The sequence below is a fragment of the Cuculus canorus genome, chromosome 4 (assembly GCF_017976375.1).
Source record: "Cuculus canorus isolate bCucCan1 chromosome 4, bCucCan1.pri, whole genome shotgun sequence".
Classification (NCBI taxonomy): Eukaryota; Metazoa; Chordata; class Aves; order Cuculiformes; family Cuculidae; genus Cuculus; species Cuculus canorus.
The window spans coordinates 58,621,958-58,639,452 of NC_071404.1; the positions used below are offsets into that span (position 1 = coordinate 58,621,958).

Genomic DNA, 17,495 nt, shown 5'->3' on the forward strand with positions numbered 1-17,495 from the left:
AAGTGGCAACTTTTCTGAAAACTTGAAAGTTTGTGAAAGAAGGAGGTTATGCTGACAGATGTATCAGAAACCTAATTAATGAAACTCTGAAATGGAAAAGACTGAGAACAATTTGGCTCCTTTTATGAGGAGAAATAACACATAATACTTCAAATGTAATAGAAGACTAATCACCCCAAGAACTTGAGACAAAAAGAAGGATTGTAAAATGGGAGTTAGGTTTTTTTTTGTCATTGTAAACTTTTTAATCATATCTCTGAATAGAACTGTCTGAAAGACCATGATTATATTTTGTGACAGTTATTGAGGTTTCAGGATTTTATACATTCTACATTAGGAAAAGGAAACCTTTTGAATATTTTTATGTTGAAATGGCTCCTTTAGGAACCTGTATTTATTTTAGTCAAGATTGTTCTTCTCTCCTACTGGTCAGAAATTATTAGAGAAACCATATTTTTCACAATCTCAAAATCTTTTCATCCAAATAAGTAAATCTTTTTTGTGCTTCAGCATCAACGAAAATAGCAGATTTGAACAACATTTTGTTTTCCGCAATCCATTCTAAGTGACTCCTGACTTCATCTTGCATGTGATAGTTTTGCACAGAAGAAAGATGCATTTAATCTCAGTTGTTAGAGTATGGATTTGCCGGTTCTGTACTGCTCCCATTTGTGAAAAATGATTTTGCCTTACTGCATTTCTTTTCATCGTCTTTACTTAGTGGCTGATCAACTTCTGATAGCGTGGTTACTCCATCTTACCCTGTGAAATTACCATCCATTATCTCGTCAGGATATGTTTAGGAGGGGGATTAAATAAATGTTGTCACTAAGACATAGTTGAAGTTAAGTGAGGACATGAAGTAAGTTTACACCGCTGCAAAGTACAGGGTATCAGTACCTGTTCTTCATTAATCCGCTGAGTCCTTTCTCTTTACACTGTGAAGTGGCATAACATAAAGCCATAATGAAATACATGGAGACTTTCTGTCTGTCTATGCTTTGAGGACTCTCATCTACCCAGATGCTGCCTTGTTGCCTGCTTTGCTGCTGGGCATGAGTACGGGTGATGAGATTGACAGAGATGTGGCTTTTCTCAAGTAGGCAAAGGCACACTAGAGTGCACAAAGCCTATGGTGAAACCCTGGAATGAAGCCAGACATTTGGAAGCAAGACTGTAAGCTTTGTTAACTGAGGCATCATTTTATAAACCAGAATTGATGACGAGGCAAGGTGACATCACACCATATTTAAAGCCTGTGTATGGCAACGCTTGTCACCATTGAAAGGCAAAGGCTCCTTAAAGTGATGATAAAGGGCGACTGTAATGCTGCAAGGAAAATTCTGCAGGTAAAGGTCAGTGGAATTTTCCATAAAAGTATTCTGGACAATTTTGGGTGGCATTTCTTTCTTTGCCTTCTAATCCTGCTTTCTAATCCTTCTTTCTGGTCTTTGCCTCAAAAAAAAAACAAAACCAGTGGGATACAAAGCATATTGTCTGTGTAAGGACTTAAACACGAGCAGTGTTGATCTCCCTGTGTGACCACAAGATGCCAAAACTGGCTCAAAAATCATAGACTTTGTTTTGGAAAAAAAATATCTTTGTTTCTAGACCTTTTGGGGTAATTTTCAGACATTCCTGTATGTTTCTAAGGGCTACACATTTACCTATGGTATATACCTATGCATAGAAAAAGTATAACAAAATATACAAGTCAAAAAAAGAGACATTTCACCTCACAATTGATGTGGTTACGTGCTTCCAGATGCCATGCATTTAGGGGAAAAGATCATCACATAGCTTAAATAATGAGTTAATAAAATCAGGAATAGCACAATTTGCACTGATTTAATTTAAACAAGAACTTAAATTTCTCAGCTGCACATCTATAAATATACTACTTATTGTCAGTAGCATTAAAAGATTGATCTAGCAGGTCACCTACAAAGATCCCTTGGGGCTTTCATCACTAGGAACATCTCCTCAGGCTTCTTCTATGCTGCAGTCCAAAAGCTTTTTATAACATATCCTGACTGTCAACAGATTTGAGCTCTGTATCACGCTGTGCTTATTTTGGTCGAGAAGTAGGTGTGTGTTTGTGTGTGGCAGGAGCTGGGGGTGGAGGTTTCTCTTTGTACTTCTTGCAGATGAAATTACTGTGTCTGTCTGTTGGCTTTGCTTATTTCTCTTATGTCTCTTGTGGATATCTGTGGGGGATAAAATAAGCGCCAGTTTTGGATTTGATTTGCACTGTGAATTTGCTTCTAATTGGCACCACCCACAGCAGAGTTTTTTTCAGTTTTCAAAGCCTGAAGGATAAAGCCAGGCTACTTTAGTGAGGTTTTAAAGAGCTGGCAGAACTCCACTGCTGTGATAGTCAGTGGTAAAAACTTCTGCAGGGACAGAGTGGGCACAGATCCGGGCCCTCCTTGCAAACTGTTCCCCAGGTTCTCCCTTCTCACGGACTATGAAGGATGTGTCCTGAGGCTTGTGGCTTTTAGCCGTGTAATGTTTCCCTTGAGCAGCTCACAGGGTCAGAAAGCCTGACATCCTTTGCTGAGGAGCCCTGCCTGTATAGCTAAACTGCAGGAACACTGGTGTGTATCACTTCTGCCTTGTCCCGTAGCACTGATGAGGTCTAATTCTGACTTCAGCATTCTTTAAAGTAGCTTTAGGATTATTTTGTGTAGCAGAGTCAGTGCACTCTCCTTCGGTACCTTTCTATCCTGTCCATTGTTTATTTGTTAAGAGATTTAGCTTTAAGAGAAAAAATTAAAGTACCATGTAGTGTTTTAGTAGTAACACTGTGGAGCTGCTTCTAAGGATAGAATGCTTTCTTAAGTTGATTTTGAGGGCTGTTTTTTGGTTCTCTTTGTCTCCTTTTTTTTTTTCCTGGTATCAAATTTGACATACCATACACCGCAATCTTAGATCTATGGTCTTAATTTCTAACAGGTGGGCTTACAGGTTTAAATTTCTACAACGCTTCGGAAATTCATTCTCATTGTTACTAATATGATATAGATAACAGAACGAAACCAAATATTTAAAAGCATTAGACCCCAAAATAGTCTGGTAAACTTATTCCTAAACTCTCAGCCAGATGAAGCCAGGAGCCAGACAAACAAATTATTGTCAGTGTTTTTTCCAAAAAAGCACATTGTAGCAGGTTCTTAAATCCTTCCTTGGACAGCTGAGTAAAAAGAGACTGAATGCATAGCTACACTCCTGCCTGTCTCTGAAAGCACTAAATCTAGGAGGGAAACGGGAAAATGTGGAGCTACACTGATTAGATCAAGCGTAGTACCAGGCATATGGGCTGTACAGCTACTAAACAAGGGTGGTGAGGACATGGGGGATGTTACATACCACTTGAACATATTGGTTAAGACCTCCTTTAGCAAGAGGATCTCATTGCTTGTTTGCAATATGGCTGAGCACTCGCTTCCAATGTTTCTTTCCCCAGAAAAATGAATGGCAGAATATCAAAAAAATGGGACACTGAAGTGAGTATTTGTGCCTTTGGGAATCTTCTTTGCTTTCATCTGCAGGATCTGCAGTACCAAACCCCACTTATTTAAGCTCTGGAGTCTTATGTCTTGGGGGCATTGTTCAGTTCTTTGGCATCACAAAGTCTGTGGAAAAGGAATAACATCACTTCTACCAAGCATTTAAAGTGCATGTGATAAAAAAGTGATGCATGAAGGGCTGCTGACAAGCATCTGGACTGACAGAGATGACCCTCTGCTGCGACTTAGCAGTCAACATTCTGCAGACTGAAAGCAGGTGACCAGTTCCCTGGGAAAGGAAGGATACAAAACATGACCAAAGATGAAAAGGAACTTCAGAAAGTGCCTTAAATCCCCAACTGAGATTTTGTGAAATCCCTTTGTGCCGGTCTGCCTGCAAAATATACAGTGCAAAAGAGCCACACGGGGAGAAGGCATGTGTAATGGGAGGGGAAAAGCAGGGAAAACAGTTCCCTAACCTCTCACAGGAAATCAGTGTCATAAGAAGAAACTGAATGCTAAGTCTTAGACCCTGCCCAGTGCAGGTGCTGTTTTGTCATGGCCTGTACATGTTGACGGTTGCTTCAAGATACTGTGTTAGAAGGGTGCAAAAATTCCACTACAGGTGTTGCGTTTGTTGTGAAAATATTAGCAGTTCTGTTAACCAGAATTGATGGCCCTGCTGCACACGCTGGGGACAGACATTCCCTGCTTCCAGGAAAAAGTGTCTTTCAGAAGAATGGCTTAACAACATTCCTGCCTATCTGCAAAAGCGCTCATGTCAGCCGAGTGCCAAGTGTGAAGAGGAGGTAGAGCCACAGCTTGAGAAGATTTATGCCCATCCTCATGGCCTCTCAAAGCTATTGGCTCCTTATATGGCAGGAAATTCAGTCTGAGTTGGAGCTGTCAGAGATGATTTAATTTTTGCTGAGTGTTCTTTGACTGCTCTCAGAGACCCAGAATGAGAGCGAGGGCAGGGACTCAGTGACTGCTGACTACTAGCCCTGCCACAGGTCTGGGAACAGCTTTTTCCATGATCAATAAATCTCACTATTGAACAGATAGCTTGTCCCCATGTGCTAGGAATCTCCATCTCCAGCATTGGAGATTGAGGTGACATATATGTAACTGCTTTGAAAGGGAAGATGTGCCTTTCATCCAGTAGTTAATGTTTTCCATCTATGTACACTTCTACATAGAATAGGCTGAAGTATGTCACATCAAGCCAGAACATCCAAATCCACTGATGACATTTCAAGCAACTGCAGTGCTTGTCACATTAATAGCAAAATTGCCACTGCTTTTATGCATCTTCCTTTTAGAGCTTAAGTTATTAGTGGCAACTCTATCCCTGATTATTTTTGGTAGAGTAGCTCTTACCCACCTCATATGAAAGTAATGTTTGCTGTAGATATTGTACTGCAGTCTAATCCTAGACATATAATTTAATAAGGTGAGGAAAGGGCCAGTCAACTTTAGAGAAGGCTTAATAGTTTATATTAGTGAAGTATTTGGCTCTGTAAAGACTGTTGTTTATTAAAATATTAAAATAACATGTTATTAGCTTAAATTGAAAAAATAAAACTACATTTTGTAAGTGTTTTTCTGGGATTGGTTCAGATATTCAAGTGTTTATTGATCAGTAAAAAAATTCCGATCATTTAAATATCTGCAGTAAATCAAAAGCTTTTTTTTTTCAGAAGCAGGTAAGATGTTATAATTTTAAATAATGTTATGTATATACCCACAGTAATGAGTGATACACCAGTTCTTTATATACATGGAAATTATGCATGATAATCAATATTATTCTTTATTGCTTTTGAATTGAAATAAATTTAGAAATTTATTAATATATGCTATTAGTCTGACTAAATCATAGATTTTACAGCTAAAGGGGGTTATTATATCAGCTTGTCTCATTTCTTGTACAGTAGTTTATACAGTTTCCTTATATTAGTCTGTTCAAATAAGTGTATTGCACTCAAAATTTAGGACCTATGTGTTCTATGGCCTTTACCTGGCTGTTTTTAGCAAGCTTCTTACAGTTAGCCAATAATTTCTCATCCTCTATGTTCCAACTTGCTTATATGAAAATTTCTAATTGCTATATTGACTCCACCAAGGTCATGGTTTCTTGTTTCACAATAACATCTTGTTCAAGTCTAACATTTTTTTTCTTTGAATGCTGACTTGTTCTGCATCACTGACAAGACAAAAACTGATTTCAGTATTGCCAAATTTAATCCTTATTTGCTTTGGGTGACCAATATTATTATACATCTGGACTCCCACAGTAAGGACTTTCCACTAACAAAGCCAGTGAAGACATTCAAAGGTTGCATGGCTGCATCAACAAGTAACAGGGACTTTTCTCTCAGATCTTAGCTACATAGAAGTTTATCATGTCATATGGACATAAAGCATCTTAGTTGTGAGTTGGCATTATCCTCTTTAGTCAGAGCAACTCGCTAAGGAATCGTAAATAAATTAGACTACCTCTTGGTATTGCAAGTTATTTGTCATTTTGTCATTGCAAATGCCCAGTCCTGTTACCACTAAGCTCAGATTTGTTCCTGAGTTCAGCCCCTGCTAATTCACTATTTACTTCTTCTCTGTCTTTTCCAGATATCTATAAGCAGAACACATTTCATATACGCAGACTTGATTCTCCAGAACTAAAGCACATATACAACTTGATGTAGCACAGTTCATTGCATCAACAGCAACTAGATAACTCATACACATGAAGTTGACCATATCTGTGACTTCTGTCAGCAGAGGAGTTCTATTTTGGATATTACCTTCCTTTGGGGGGTCCCCCTCACTCTCATTTTTTATTCTGTGCAACAACTTACCAATTAGTTTCTTCATTATTTCATAGAACTTCTGCTCATGTATTGCTAAACAAGATGTGGTGACCACTAAATTTTCTATAAGTTACAGTAGAATCAAAGAGAAGAGAGCTGTTCTGGTTTTTTTTATGCTGCCTCCCACTGCATTAGTTGTGTGGTTACTTTCATCTTGTGGATGGGTTTTTTTCACTTAATTGAATTTCCGTAGTGTAACAAACCCATATGACTTTTGTACCAGTCAGTTTCCCTGAGGTTTTACCATGCAGAAATGTATTGAGAACTTACTCTGTGTCTCCACTGGAATGAGCTGTCTGCAAAAATCCATGGTGCCCTTCTAACACTGTAATCCTAGGCAGCCCAGGGAAATTTTAGGAGAATCTCAGGATGGAAAAGTGCTGCTAGTTGTATTAAATCCTATAAAAACCTCATGCAAGGAAAAATGAAGTTTAAGCAGGCCTTTGGGAAGTCCTTTTAGAGAAAATTTATTTTAAGTGATCCTTATCATTAAGGCTACTTTTGCTTTGCTGCAGACTTCCATTGTGAAAATTAATTGTCAGAAAAGAATAAAAAAATTAAAAAATATCCAAGCCCTGATTTAGTGCCTTAATGGATATAATTTCTACTGCTCTATTGCATTCAGTAACAGAGAGTCCTTAGTAACTAAACATAAGCAGGTACAAGATCTTCTCTGTATTTGAAAGGAAACCCTAAATGGTGCTAAGGAACTCCTGGCATTTTGTTAGTAAATATTTCTTAAATAGATGATGTCTGACACAATTTTGTAGGAAACACACACACACACACACTTATAACATAGATATATGTACATACCCCCCCACCTCATATACACACACACTCCCAATACATACGCATATATGTGCACATTTTTGATCATTTGTCTCAGTAGATAACAATGGAATTTACTGCATTCATTCTTGATTCCTTTGGTACTCTGGAATTTCAAGATCTGACTTCTAATAGGGAATCATTGCACGTGTTTTTTCAAATGCTGGTTTAGATAAAAAAGAAAAAAACAGCAGCAGCAATAAAGTACATCACAATAGCAGGTTAAATATAGACATGGATTACAGAGCCATTGTTTTCACTCCTGCTGAATAAGACAGTACTCTTAAAATGGAATGCCACTTGACCTTTTGTATCTCATCAGTCTGTGATTGCATTTAACTGATGCAGGGAGGAAACATTTTCCCTCTGGAACTGTCCCCTGTTGGTATGATGATCACTACTGCTGGGTCACACCATGCACAGGAGGCAGAAACCCAGTGCTCCAGAGCCCAAGAGGGATCTTGCAGCTCGCGGAGGAGCTCTGTCTATGTCCCACAATGACACACGCTCTTTTTTCAACTTCTCTCAGCTTGTGCTCTCTGCTGGTCATCTGAAAACACCACCTGTGCTCAAACATTCAAAAATTACTTACTTCGAAGTGGAAATTCTTGATATGCAAAGTAAGAAACAGATCTGCATTGTGGACAAGGTGAGTGTATTATTCTACCACATTGGGTTCACATGGTGCCAGTTCAGGGATTCTGTTTTCACTCTCTTGTAATCTTATTCTGTAATAGAAATACTTTCGTACTTTTCTCTGGAAGATACTCAGAACTTCTTGTTAGTCATAAACCTTGGCTGTTTTTCTCCAAGAGTTTTACATGTAATGCAAAAGTACTTTGTTTTAGACCTCCTGACTGCTTTGTGCACCCAAGGTATGTCCTTAAGCTGTCTCTTGATGATTAGATTATAGTATTTATTTCAGCGCATGATACCTAAATGTCTGTTTCAGAACGGATTTTAATACATTTGTAAAACTTAGCACCTTTGTAATGCTGTGAGTTCTTGTTATCAAAATGTACTCAGCTGTGTCCTACTTGTCAGATTGGGCAGCAATCTGGCAATTTAAAAAAAAATAAATATTTTTAAACAAAAGATCTTAAGTATAAGAGGTGTTCTTTTTCTAATAATGTGATTCAGAACACATAAACTACAGTCAAATTGTACGAGTATAAGGATGAGAGGACTGGGCAGGAAGAAAGTTTGCAACACAGTAAACAACAGCTGAGAAATCTCTTCAGAAATAATTTCATTACTTTTTTTGTGATTCATTGTCCCTCAGCAGAAGAGCTGGTCTCTTGCATGGCATGAAAATGGGAATCCAAATATATTTAGACTCTAGGATTTCTTGCTAACTTAGTAGAGTTTTGAGACTTATTGTTTTGCTAGAAGAAAAAAGTGAAAATAAAAATTCCCTTAACCTCTCAGGCAGCAGCTGGAGCTGGTGGATAAGTTTGCATCAAATGTTTAATTTAACACCTTTGAAATATACAGGGTGGAATACTGCCAGATTTATAGTGTTCTTGATTGCTTGAAGGGTAATTCTTAATGGGGCAAAATATTTTTTTTGATTTTTTTAATCTAGCTAAAGCGGAAACGTACAAAAATGGTCAAGCAAACACAATGACTATTGATACCAGTTAGTATTTGATAGTATTTGAATTATTTAATTGATAGTATTTGACTTATTTAATTTACTGAGTGATATTTACACAGTTAGAAAAAAAGGGTTATTGATACTACACTTAATAAGTTTTTGATCCAAAAAAAGGACTGAGTCTGTTTCTTACTTTAAGATTCCCTATAATGTCATCAAAAGAAATATTTGTCAGAAACAGAATTAGGCCAACAGCCATATTTCAGGAATCCTTTCATGATACATGGTAGGACCGTAGTCTGCTGGGACAATAGCAGACTTGTATTTGAATCTTTATTCTGAATTTTGATGAGCCTGAACATTTTTTACACTTTCTTCAACACATGGACTCAGTCCCTGTAGATGTGGAAAGAGCATTAGAAGTGGTGATTTTGAAGTACTCTCTGTATAGAAGTAAAATACACACAGATGAGCAACAATAACTGTAAACCGCTCAGGAATCTATGTTCAATTTACATAGCCATAGCTAGCAGAATGATACCAAGCGACTGGTGCAAGCATAGTGCAAGGCTGAGATTCCCAAGACTGCTTAAAGAATCTGGATTCACCTGGCCAATTCCTTTAATTTCTGTGATAATACCCTCCTGAGGCAACCTTGAAAGCTGAGTTTCTTACTTCCACGATCTCTTGTTAGTATTGGTGAACTTCATGTAATTTGGTTATTAGAAGAAACAAGAGATCATTTTACTGGATTGTATGTAATCTTCTGCTTAATTAAATATAACATTGATACAGACTGAACATGACACTTCTACTGCTTGTTTCTGTTTGTAGGATAATTATGATTAACTTCATTTCTTAGGGTTGCATGTAATTATTACTTGTCAGGATTTATAATAGGAAAGATTAGGCACCTTAGATTAAAAAATATATGTATTTAAACTCTTATTACATATTGTTAGTAGTTTGGACTATTGTGATGTAGCAAATATATTTGTAATATTCTCAGATTACTAAATTTGAAAGGGACACAGTGTAGTACAATGACAGAGAGAAAACCTTTTTCTCTTTTGGCCTAATAGAAACTCAGGCAGAGTGATTAAATGATTAATGCTATATGGTTACTGCTTTCAGAGGGTTAGTTTCTATGAGACCCTTCCATGTGCATATGAATCCTATTCAGATTAATGGGAGCTCTGTAAAGTCTGCAAAATGATGATACATGTAACTAGTTTTGGTATTTAGAAAGAAAAGATGTCTTGTGCTCAATGCGGTGTCAGGGATTTAGAAGAGGTGTGTTCAGCTGTGTGATCCCAAGCAATGAATTGACATTAATAAGCTTTGGATCCAGCATAAGTAACTGCGATTTAATTCTCCATCTGTAAATAGGAAATAACAGTCTTTCCTCTGGCTTTCTTACCCATCTTATATTTTGGGAAGGATCAGTCACTTATATTAAGTGAACTGAGTGGTTATTATAAGGTCTCTTCAACATGCAAAGCAATATTGCATTTTTTTTTTAGATGTTCTGTTGTTGAAACATAAGTCATATAGATTTCTTGTTCAAAGTGTAAAAGAAGTATTCAACAAGGAATAAATCACTTCTCTGGCTAATATAAACCAGCAGGTGAGCTTAGATGACCATGAGTCCCCTTTTTTCCTCACAATTTACAAATTTCTGTGGGTGAAATTCCTGTCTGTCTGTAGAGAGAAGAGGACATGTAGATAGCGATTTCCTCTAACTTCCATAAAGATATAGAAAACAACAGAATAAGAAAATTCATCAAGCCTTAAAAATGAAAGAAAATAAATCCTTTTTGTGTTTTTTTTAATCCACAATTTTCATTGTCAGACACAACTTCTGAAAATACAAGGCTATTCAAAAACTGTTTTACTTGTACAATATTCCAAAAGCCTGAAGTAGGATAGTTTTAAAGTTATCAGTGTACAGTGATTTGATTTATAGATGCTGTTAAAGCAACTCATAACTGTTTCTGTTATAGCGTTCATTGTATAATAATTTTTTTTTTCAAATTAACTTGTAGTAAAATGTATTATCCCACAAACATAGTGCAATGTAATTAATTTTGCATGAGTTGCTTTTAAGGCAGAAACTGTTACACAATATAGTTTTACAGAATAAATCACTTTTGGGGAAACCATCAGAGAAAGCTTTTTCCCATCAAAAAGCTCAGAGCTGAGCAGTTTCACGCTATATGATTTTGCAAGTTAAGCTATAAGCTGAGGTGCAAACTCAGGTTTTGGCTGAGTTTGGCTATGCAGAAGCCCTTTCTTTCCAGAAAACTTGAGGCCCACAGAAGAGAGCTTGCTTTTGAAGGTGAGAAGGAAAGAGCCTCTTTTCTTGATGTGCCACAAAGATGATGGAAGATATTTTCCTACTGTTCTCGAACCAGCCCTCCATGTACCCAGTGCCTGCTCCCTCTGAAATCTCTTTGGTAAAGTTGATTATTGATAGGGAAATGTTTGTGGTTAACAATTATACTGTAGGAACATTTAACTACGTGTTTGTGACTATAGACATGCTGATCAATATCTGCAAAAGAAGTCATGTGGACATAGTTATTTCTCTTAAAGGGCCTTTGTGTAGGGCCTGTCCTTTTGTTATGCATTTATGTTGTGACCAGCATAACACAAGTCTATGCATCAATCCAGCCACTTATATATACAATTCTTCTTGCTGTTAAATATTACACAATGTATGTATTGCTGCATCTGTTGCCAAAGATGAGTTAGGGCTTATCTTGATTACTCTGAAAGGCTTACCTGTGTTTGAAGGAGTTTACAACCATTTTTTTTTTTTTTGCAAAGCATCTAAAATAAGAGTACCCTTGATTCTGTACAATATGGTTTAACAATACAATGGATTTACACTGGCATAACAGCAAAATTGGATACATTGAGAGATGCTATTTCTAGTATCAGACATCTATTAGTCTGTGGATTGCAGCTCTCTCACAGAAAATGAGCAGCTAAGGAGAACAGGCATCACCAGCTCTCTTTTGCATAGTCATCTCTAGCAAATAAAAATAACTTCCACGTCATGTTTGGGAGGTTAGACATACCACATTCATTTTAGGTGAGCAAATGCAATCATTAAAGTAGGCAATGAAACTCTGCAAAGGACCTCTCTGCAGTTACAGGACATCACCATTTACGTCAGACTCTCCTCATTTCCTTCATTCTAGGGAAATATAGTAAAGAAGTCCTCTTCCAGGAAAGAAATCGATGTTTTCATTGCCTTTTATAGTCTCTTTTTTTCCCCTAAATCTTGCAGTTATAATATCTCACTTCACAGGATTCCATATTCGTTCTTGTGGAGAATGAACAGAATGTGTGCACTTCCACATCAGCCTCATTTAATGCACAGGATTTTTAAGATCATGATCTTTCTCATTCAAGCAATCTATCATTAGAGATGTTCTGCCTCTCATGCCAAAGGTGCCCAAAAGGACTGAATGACCAGCTACGTCAAAGGAGAGGGCTTCCATGGTAAGACCACACGTTGATGCTAAGTCCCACAAGCTAGGGATCCCCTTAGCAATACAGGTGAATGAACACAGACATGAATTATCTTCATTTTTACTTCCTTTTGGAAGGAGAATTTTATGGTGTCTTGCATCTTTCATGGTATGTTTTCACAGCATTCTGCACAACGGGGATCTAGTTCCTGCTGCGAGGCACTGCAATAAAACACATTGCATTTACAAATATGTTGTAAAGTCTATGCATTTTCTTGCCTGTAAGAATTGAGTGTTATCCTTCCCCCCCCAGTGCTGAGGTGATGACAGCAGTATTTTCTTCCTCGGTTATTAGTTACAGGTTGTAATGTAGGTAAACATATTCAAACTCTCTGGAAGCAATGTATTACACTTGCTTCCTCCTGCTCTACTAAAAATTCACATAATTTTAATGTCAATATAGCTACAGCTAGTTTCAGATGAAAAGAGACAACTACATATATTAATTGCTCTTTGCTGTCACTATTCTTGATTTAATATGGCTTTTTAAATGGAACACTTGGAGAAATGTCCCTTGATTTACCTAACAGAAAGACACTGGGGAGGGGAGAAGTTGGTAACTTTAGGGCATTTAGCATTTGTGAAGGGATAATTTAAAGAATTACAAAAGCGACTACTGGAGACTAATGCGTCAGCTACTACTAACTTTCAAAGCTTAGAAGTGCCTTTAAATGGCAGGATTTATACATCTTTTATTTTAGATAGAAAAGTCTAAGCCTAGGGGGAAGAAAGAAAGAAAGAGTGAAATATAATAAATGATCCAAAAACTTAAAGTATGATTCAAAGTTCAGCGAAAACAAGAGAATGAATTCTTGAGACACCAATGATGCTCCAGCTCTTCATGAACATAATCTATTCTGGCCAACAGTAAAAGCCTTCCATGCGACCAGAGCATTGAATACTGTCAAATGTGTGTCTGTAGAGACAGAATCCCAGCCAGTATGCAAATGTCCTCTTCCCCAACAAAGTTATGACATTTCACCCCATCTGCACATTTGCCTTATTATAACAAAGATAAGTCACAGATTATTGAAAATAGGGAGCTGTAGGTGCTTTATTAGCCTGATAGTGGATCAGCGCAACTCATGATGGAATTTTAGATATATAATTACACCTCATATAGGCATTGTTGTAGCATTAAGATATCCCTGCCCATGATTTATTGTTTTGTCAGAATATGCTTCAGGTTTTTTTCTAGAATCAGAGCTGTGATTCTTCACAAAATACCTGATCCATGTTGTAATGGATCTATAAATATCTAGCAGTATATATTAATGCTATCATTATAACATATGGGCCTAGGTCTAAACAATTTTGGATTTAAAAATGTCATTAAAATGGAAGCTTCCTTTTTTAATATCCTAAAAGAGAACAAATTTTGGCAGTCAGAGAATCTATACCAGAAGTACAGCAAGCATCTCTTTATTGCACTTGGTATTGTGCAAAGTAATTAAATTTCTAACTGACCTGAAGATGTCTAATTGTTCACATGTATCACACTTTTTTCCCATTCTTTTCTGCTTGTCAACTTCATGCTTCCTTTCACGGACTGCAGGGTAATTGCTGTCTCTCCATCTTTCCCTGCCTACTCTCCTCAACATCACTTTGGACCTAATGGCAAAACTTAAATACATCTGAAAGAGGGAAAAAAAAAGGCTCAAAAGATTACTTAGTTCCTGCTTTTCTAATCAAAACTGGTGGCTGGCTAGCATAGTGTTTCAGAGCAGGGAGGGCAGTCAGAGTGCAGACCTTATCCTAGCTTTATATCGTTAATTAGCTGTCAGCTCAACATCCACATTCTGACTCAGCAATCAGCAAGCTCATGGCAGCAAAGAAGCCCCAGTTACTTGCCGAATGGAAACATCATAGGAAAGTCAGGAAAGGGATATGGGGCAGCTGGAGAAGGCTTTTGAATTTCTTTATTCATAGAAAGAAAGGCTTTATTAAGCCCTGCTACTCATAGAACCACTTGTTTTGCCAATACATGTTCTCTCATAAATTTTCTTTTGAGTTGGTTGACCTTACTTTTGCTTTTGGTTTTCATACAATCCTCCAAATTGTTTGTGACCATCCTGTGCTAACTACTGGTTGAGTTTCTTGTGTGCACTACTTGATTTTAAATGTTAGCAGTCTGCTATAAAAAAGCAAACCTAAATTTCTACAACTATTTGATGGAAAAGGGAAGACAAATTCAGAGAGATTTCACAGCTAAAGCTATATGCTTAATCTGTGCTAGGACTGACAATCAAAATCCAAAAAACCCCTAATCCCTACTTTCTTCCTCAGAAGATTTGGTCAAAATAGGGTGTTTTTTTTTAAAAAAAAAAACCTGTGTATCCCAAATGTTCCTTTCTTTGCAAATCACAAGCGAAAAAGGCTTGAATTTTTGCTGAGGTGAAATTAGGGATGTGTCATAAAACTATGCTAAAGTAATGGAATTCTATATTGATAAGAAATAAAAAGGAATGGAAATAACACAACAAAATGCATTTTCAGCATGTTCCGGAAGCAGGATTTTTTTTTTCTCAAAAATCTATTTAATTTTTAAAATTTGAAGTCAATACAAATTTAAACATTCAGAGTTTTGCCAGAGCGATTCCATGGTAGAAAAGTGTGACAGAGGCTTCCTGACAGGTTGTACTGTTAAGCTTTCAAGGTAAATCATAGTATCGTAGTATAGTTAGGGTTGGAAGGGACCTTAAAGATCATCTAATTCCAGACCCCCTGCCATGGGCAGGGACACGCCAATAGATCAGGCTGCCCAAAGCCCCATCCAACCTGGCCTGGAACACCTCCAGGGATGGAGCATCCACAACCTCCCTGGGCAACCCATTCCAGTGTCTCACCACTCTCATGGTGAAGAAATTCTTCCTAATGTTTAGCATGAATCTGCCCCTCTCCTGTTTATACCCATTCCCCCTGTCCTATCCCCACAAGCCTTTACAAACAGTCCCTCTCCAGCTTTCCTTTAGCTCCTTCAGGTAATGGAAGGTTGCTATAAGATCTCCTGCGAGCCTTCTCTTCTCCAGGCTGAACAAGCTCAACTCTCTCAGCCTGTCCTTGTAGGGAAGGTGCTCCAGCCCTCTGATCATCTTTGTAGCCCTCCTCTGGACTTGTTCCAACAGCTCCATATTCTTCTTATGTTGAGGATTCCAGAACTGGACACAAGATTCCAGACAAAGTCTCACAAAAGAGGAATAGAGAGGCACTTCCCTCAACCTGCTGGCCACACTTCTTTTGATGCAGCCCAGGATACAGTCGGCCTTCTGGGCTGCGAGCGCACATTGCCTGCTCATGTTGAGCTTCTCCTCGACCAGCACCCCCAAGTCCTTCTCTGCAGGGCTGCTCTCAATCACACCATCTCCCATTCCGTACAGAAAATAGGGATTGTCCCAACCCAGGTGCAGGACCTTGTACTTGGCCTTGTTGAACCTCATGAGGTTCTCAGAGGCCCACTTCTCCAGTCTGTCCAGGTCCCTCTGGATGACATTCCATCCTCCCAGTGTGGCAACTACATCACTCAGCTTGGTGTCATCCACAAACTTGCTGAGGGTGCACTCAATCTTGCTGTCAATATCATTGATAAAGATATTAAACAGCACTGATCGCAGTACAGACCCTTGAGGGTCACCACTCATCACGGATCTCCTTCCAGACTTTGAGCCACTGACCACTACTCTTTGAATACAACCATGCAGCCAGTTTCTTATCCACCTTACCGTCCACCCATCAAATCCATATCTCTCCAATTTAGAGAGAAGGATGTTGTGGGAAACTGTGTCAAAGGCTTTACAGAAGTCCATATATATCACATCTGTTGCTTTACCCTTGTCCACTGCTGAGGTTACTCCATCATAGAAAGCCACCAAGTTGGTCGGACAGCATTTACCCCTGGTGAAGCCATGCTGGCTGCCATTAACCGCCTACATGTCCTCCATGTGCTTTAGCATAGCTTCTAGCAGGGTCTGTTCCATGATCTTCTCAGGCACAGAGGTGAGGCTGACAGGTCGGTAGTTCTCAGAGTCGGTAGTTCTCAGAGTCATCTTTTCTACCCTTTTTAAAAATGGGCACAGCATTACCCTTCTTCCAGTCGCCAGGGTTTTCTCCTGACTGCTGTGACTTTTCAAATATCATGGAGAGTGGCTTGGCAACCACATCTGCCAGTTCCCTCAGGAGTCCGGAATGCATCTCATTAGGTCCCATAGACTTATATATATAGACTTATATATGTTCAGAGTACATAGACTTATAAATGCAGCAGTCTTAGTCAGTACTCTTTAACAAAAAGTCAGAAGGCACAGAAGCATGTCAATTCTGACCAGATTTGCTCAGAAACAGGTGAACATGGTGAATTCTGTAAACTGAGGGATAGCTTGCATGCTTTCTATCTGCTAATGGATTGCATTATCTTTACTTTCATTGTCGTCTTCAGCAGAGGAGTAAAAGCTCTTTCTGGTGCCTGACACTTTTTCAGAAAATTGCTTGAGAAGGGAGGGGATTTTTTTTATATGTAAGAAAACAGGTAGCAGTACAAAAACAATATAATATCTTTAAAACCAAACTTGGCTAGTGTAAATTGAAATGACCGCACCCTGTAAGTATGTTGTAATGTGTATTCTTAGATAATTTGGCCCATAATCACTGTGAATTTGGTTTGTAGATCAGATAACTTTCTTATTGTTAATGTTTAAAGATACTATTAAAAATTGGGTAATGTTTTACCATAACTTTCCACAGTGTGTCCCACATTACTTTCTTGTTAGCCTTGTTATCCAGTGTACTGGTCTTGTCCAAACAGATATACATCGATGAGTTCATCATGGAAATGACATAGAAGTAACTACATATAGACGGCTAAATTCACAAAACACAGAGAATGATTAGAACAGGTGTTTTCCTGATTAATGGTCTGTGAAATGCTGTTGATTTCTAATAATACAGTGTGGTCCCAAAGCAAGAACAGAATGCAAAAGCAATAATAATGAAGTATTTCTTGAGTGATGAATTTGGAAACTACCTGGCTTTACCACTAGCTGGTTATCTGGAGGGTTTTTTTATGGGTCAGATCCTCAGCTGCAATAAGCTGATGCCACCCTTTTGAACAAATTTACTCTGGCTGAAGGTGGGGGCTGTCTGTGGTTAATGACAG

General features: G+C 38.1%; 1 protein-coding gene across 7 annotated transcripts in view; it reads left to right on the plus strand.

The window, feature by feature from the left end:
• The first annotated feature begins 7,552 nt into the window (after positions 1-7,552).
• The window catches only part of TECRL (trans-2,3-enoyl-CoA reductase like), a 63,299-nt gene continuing 53,356 nt past the window's right edge, over positions 7,553-17,495 (plus strand). For 2 of the 7 annotated variants that reach the window (XM_054065795.1, XM_054065794.1), the window contains exon 1: positions 7,557-7,859. In XM_054065795.1, the coding sequence (XP_053921770.1) occupies positions 7,626-7,859 (234 nt within the window). In that variant the 5' untranslated portion in view covers positions 7,557-7,625. Of the gene's footprint in view, positions 7,860-17,495 lie in introns of all 7 variants that reach the window. The other 5 variants (XM_054065797.1, XM_054065799.1, XM_054065798.1 and 2 more) reach the window with 5 other exon arrangements.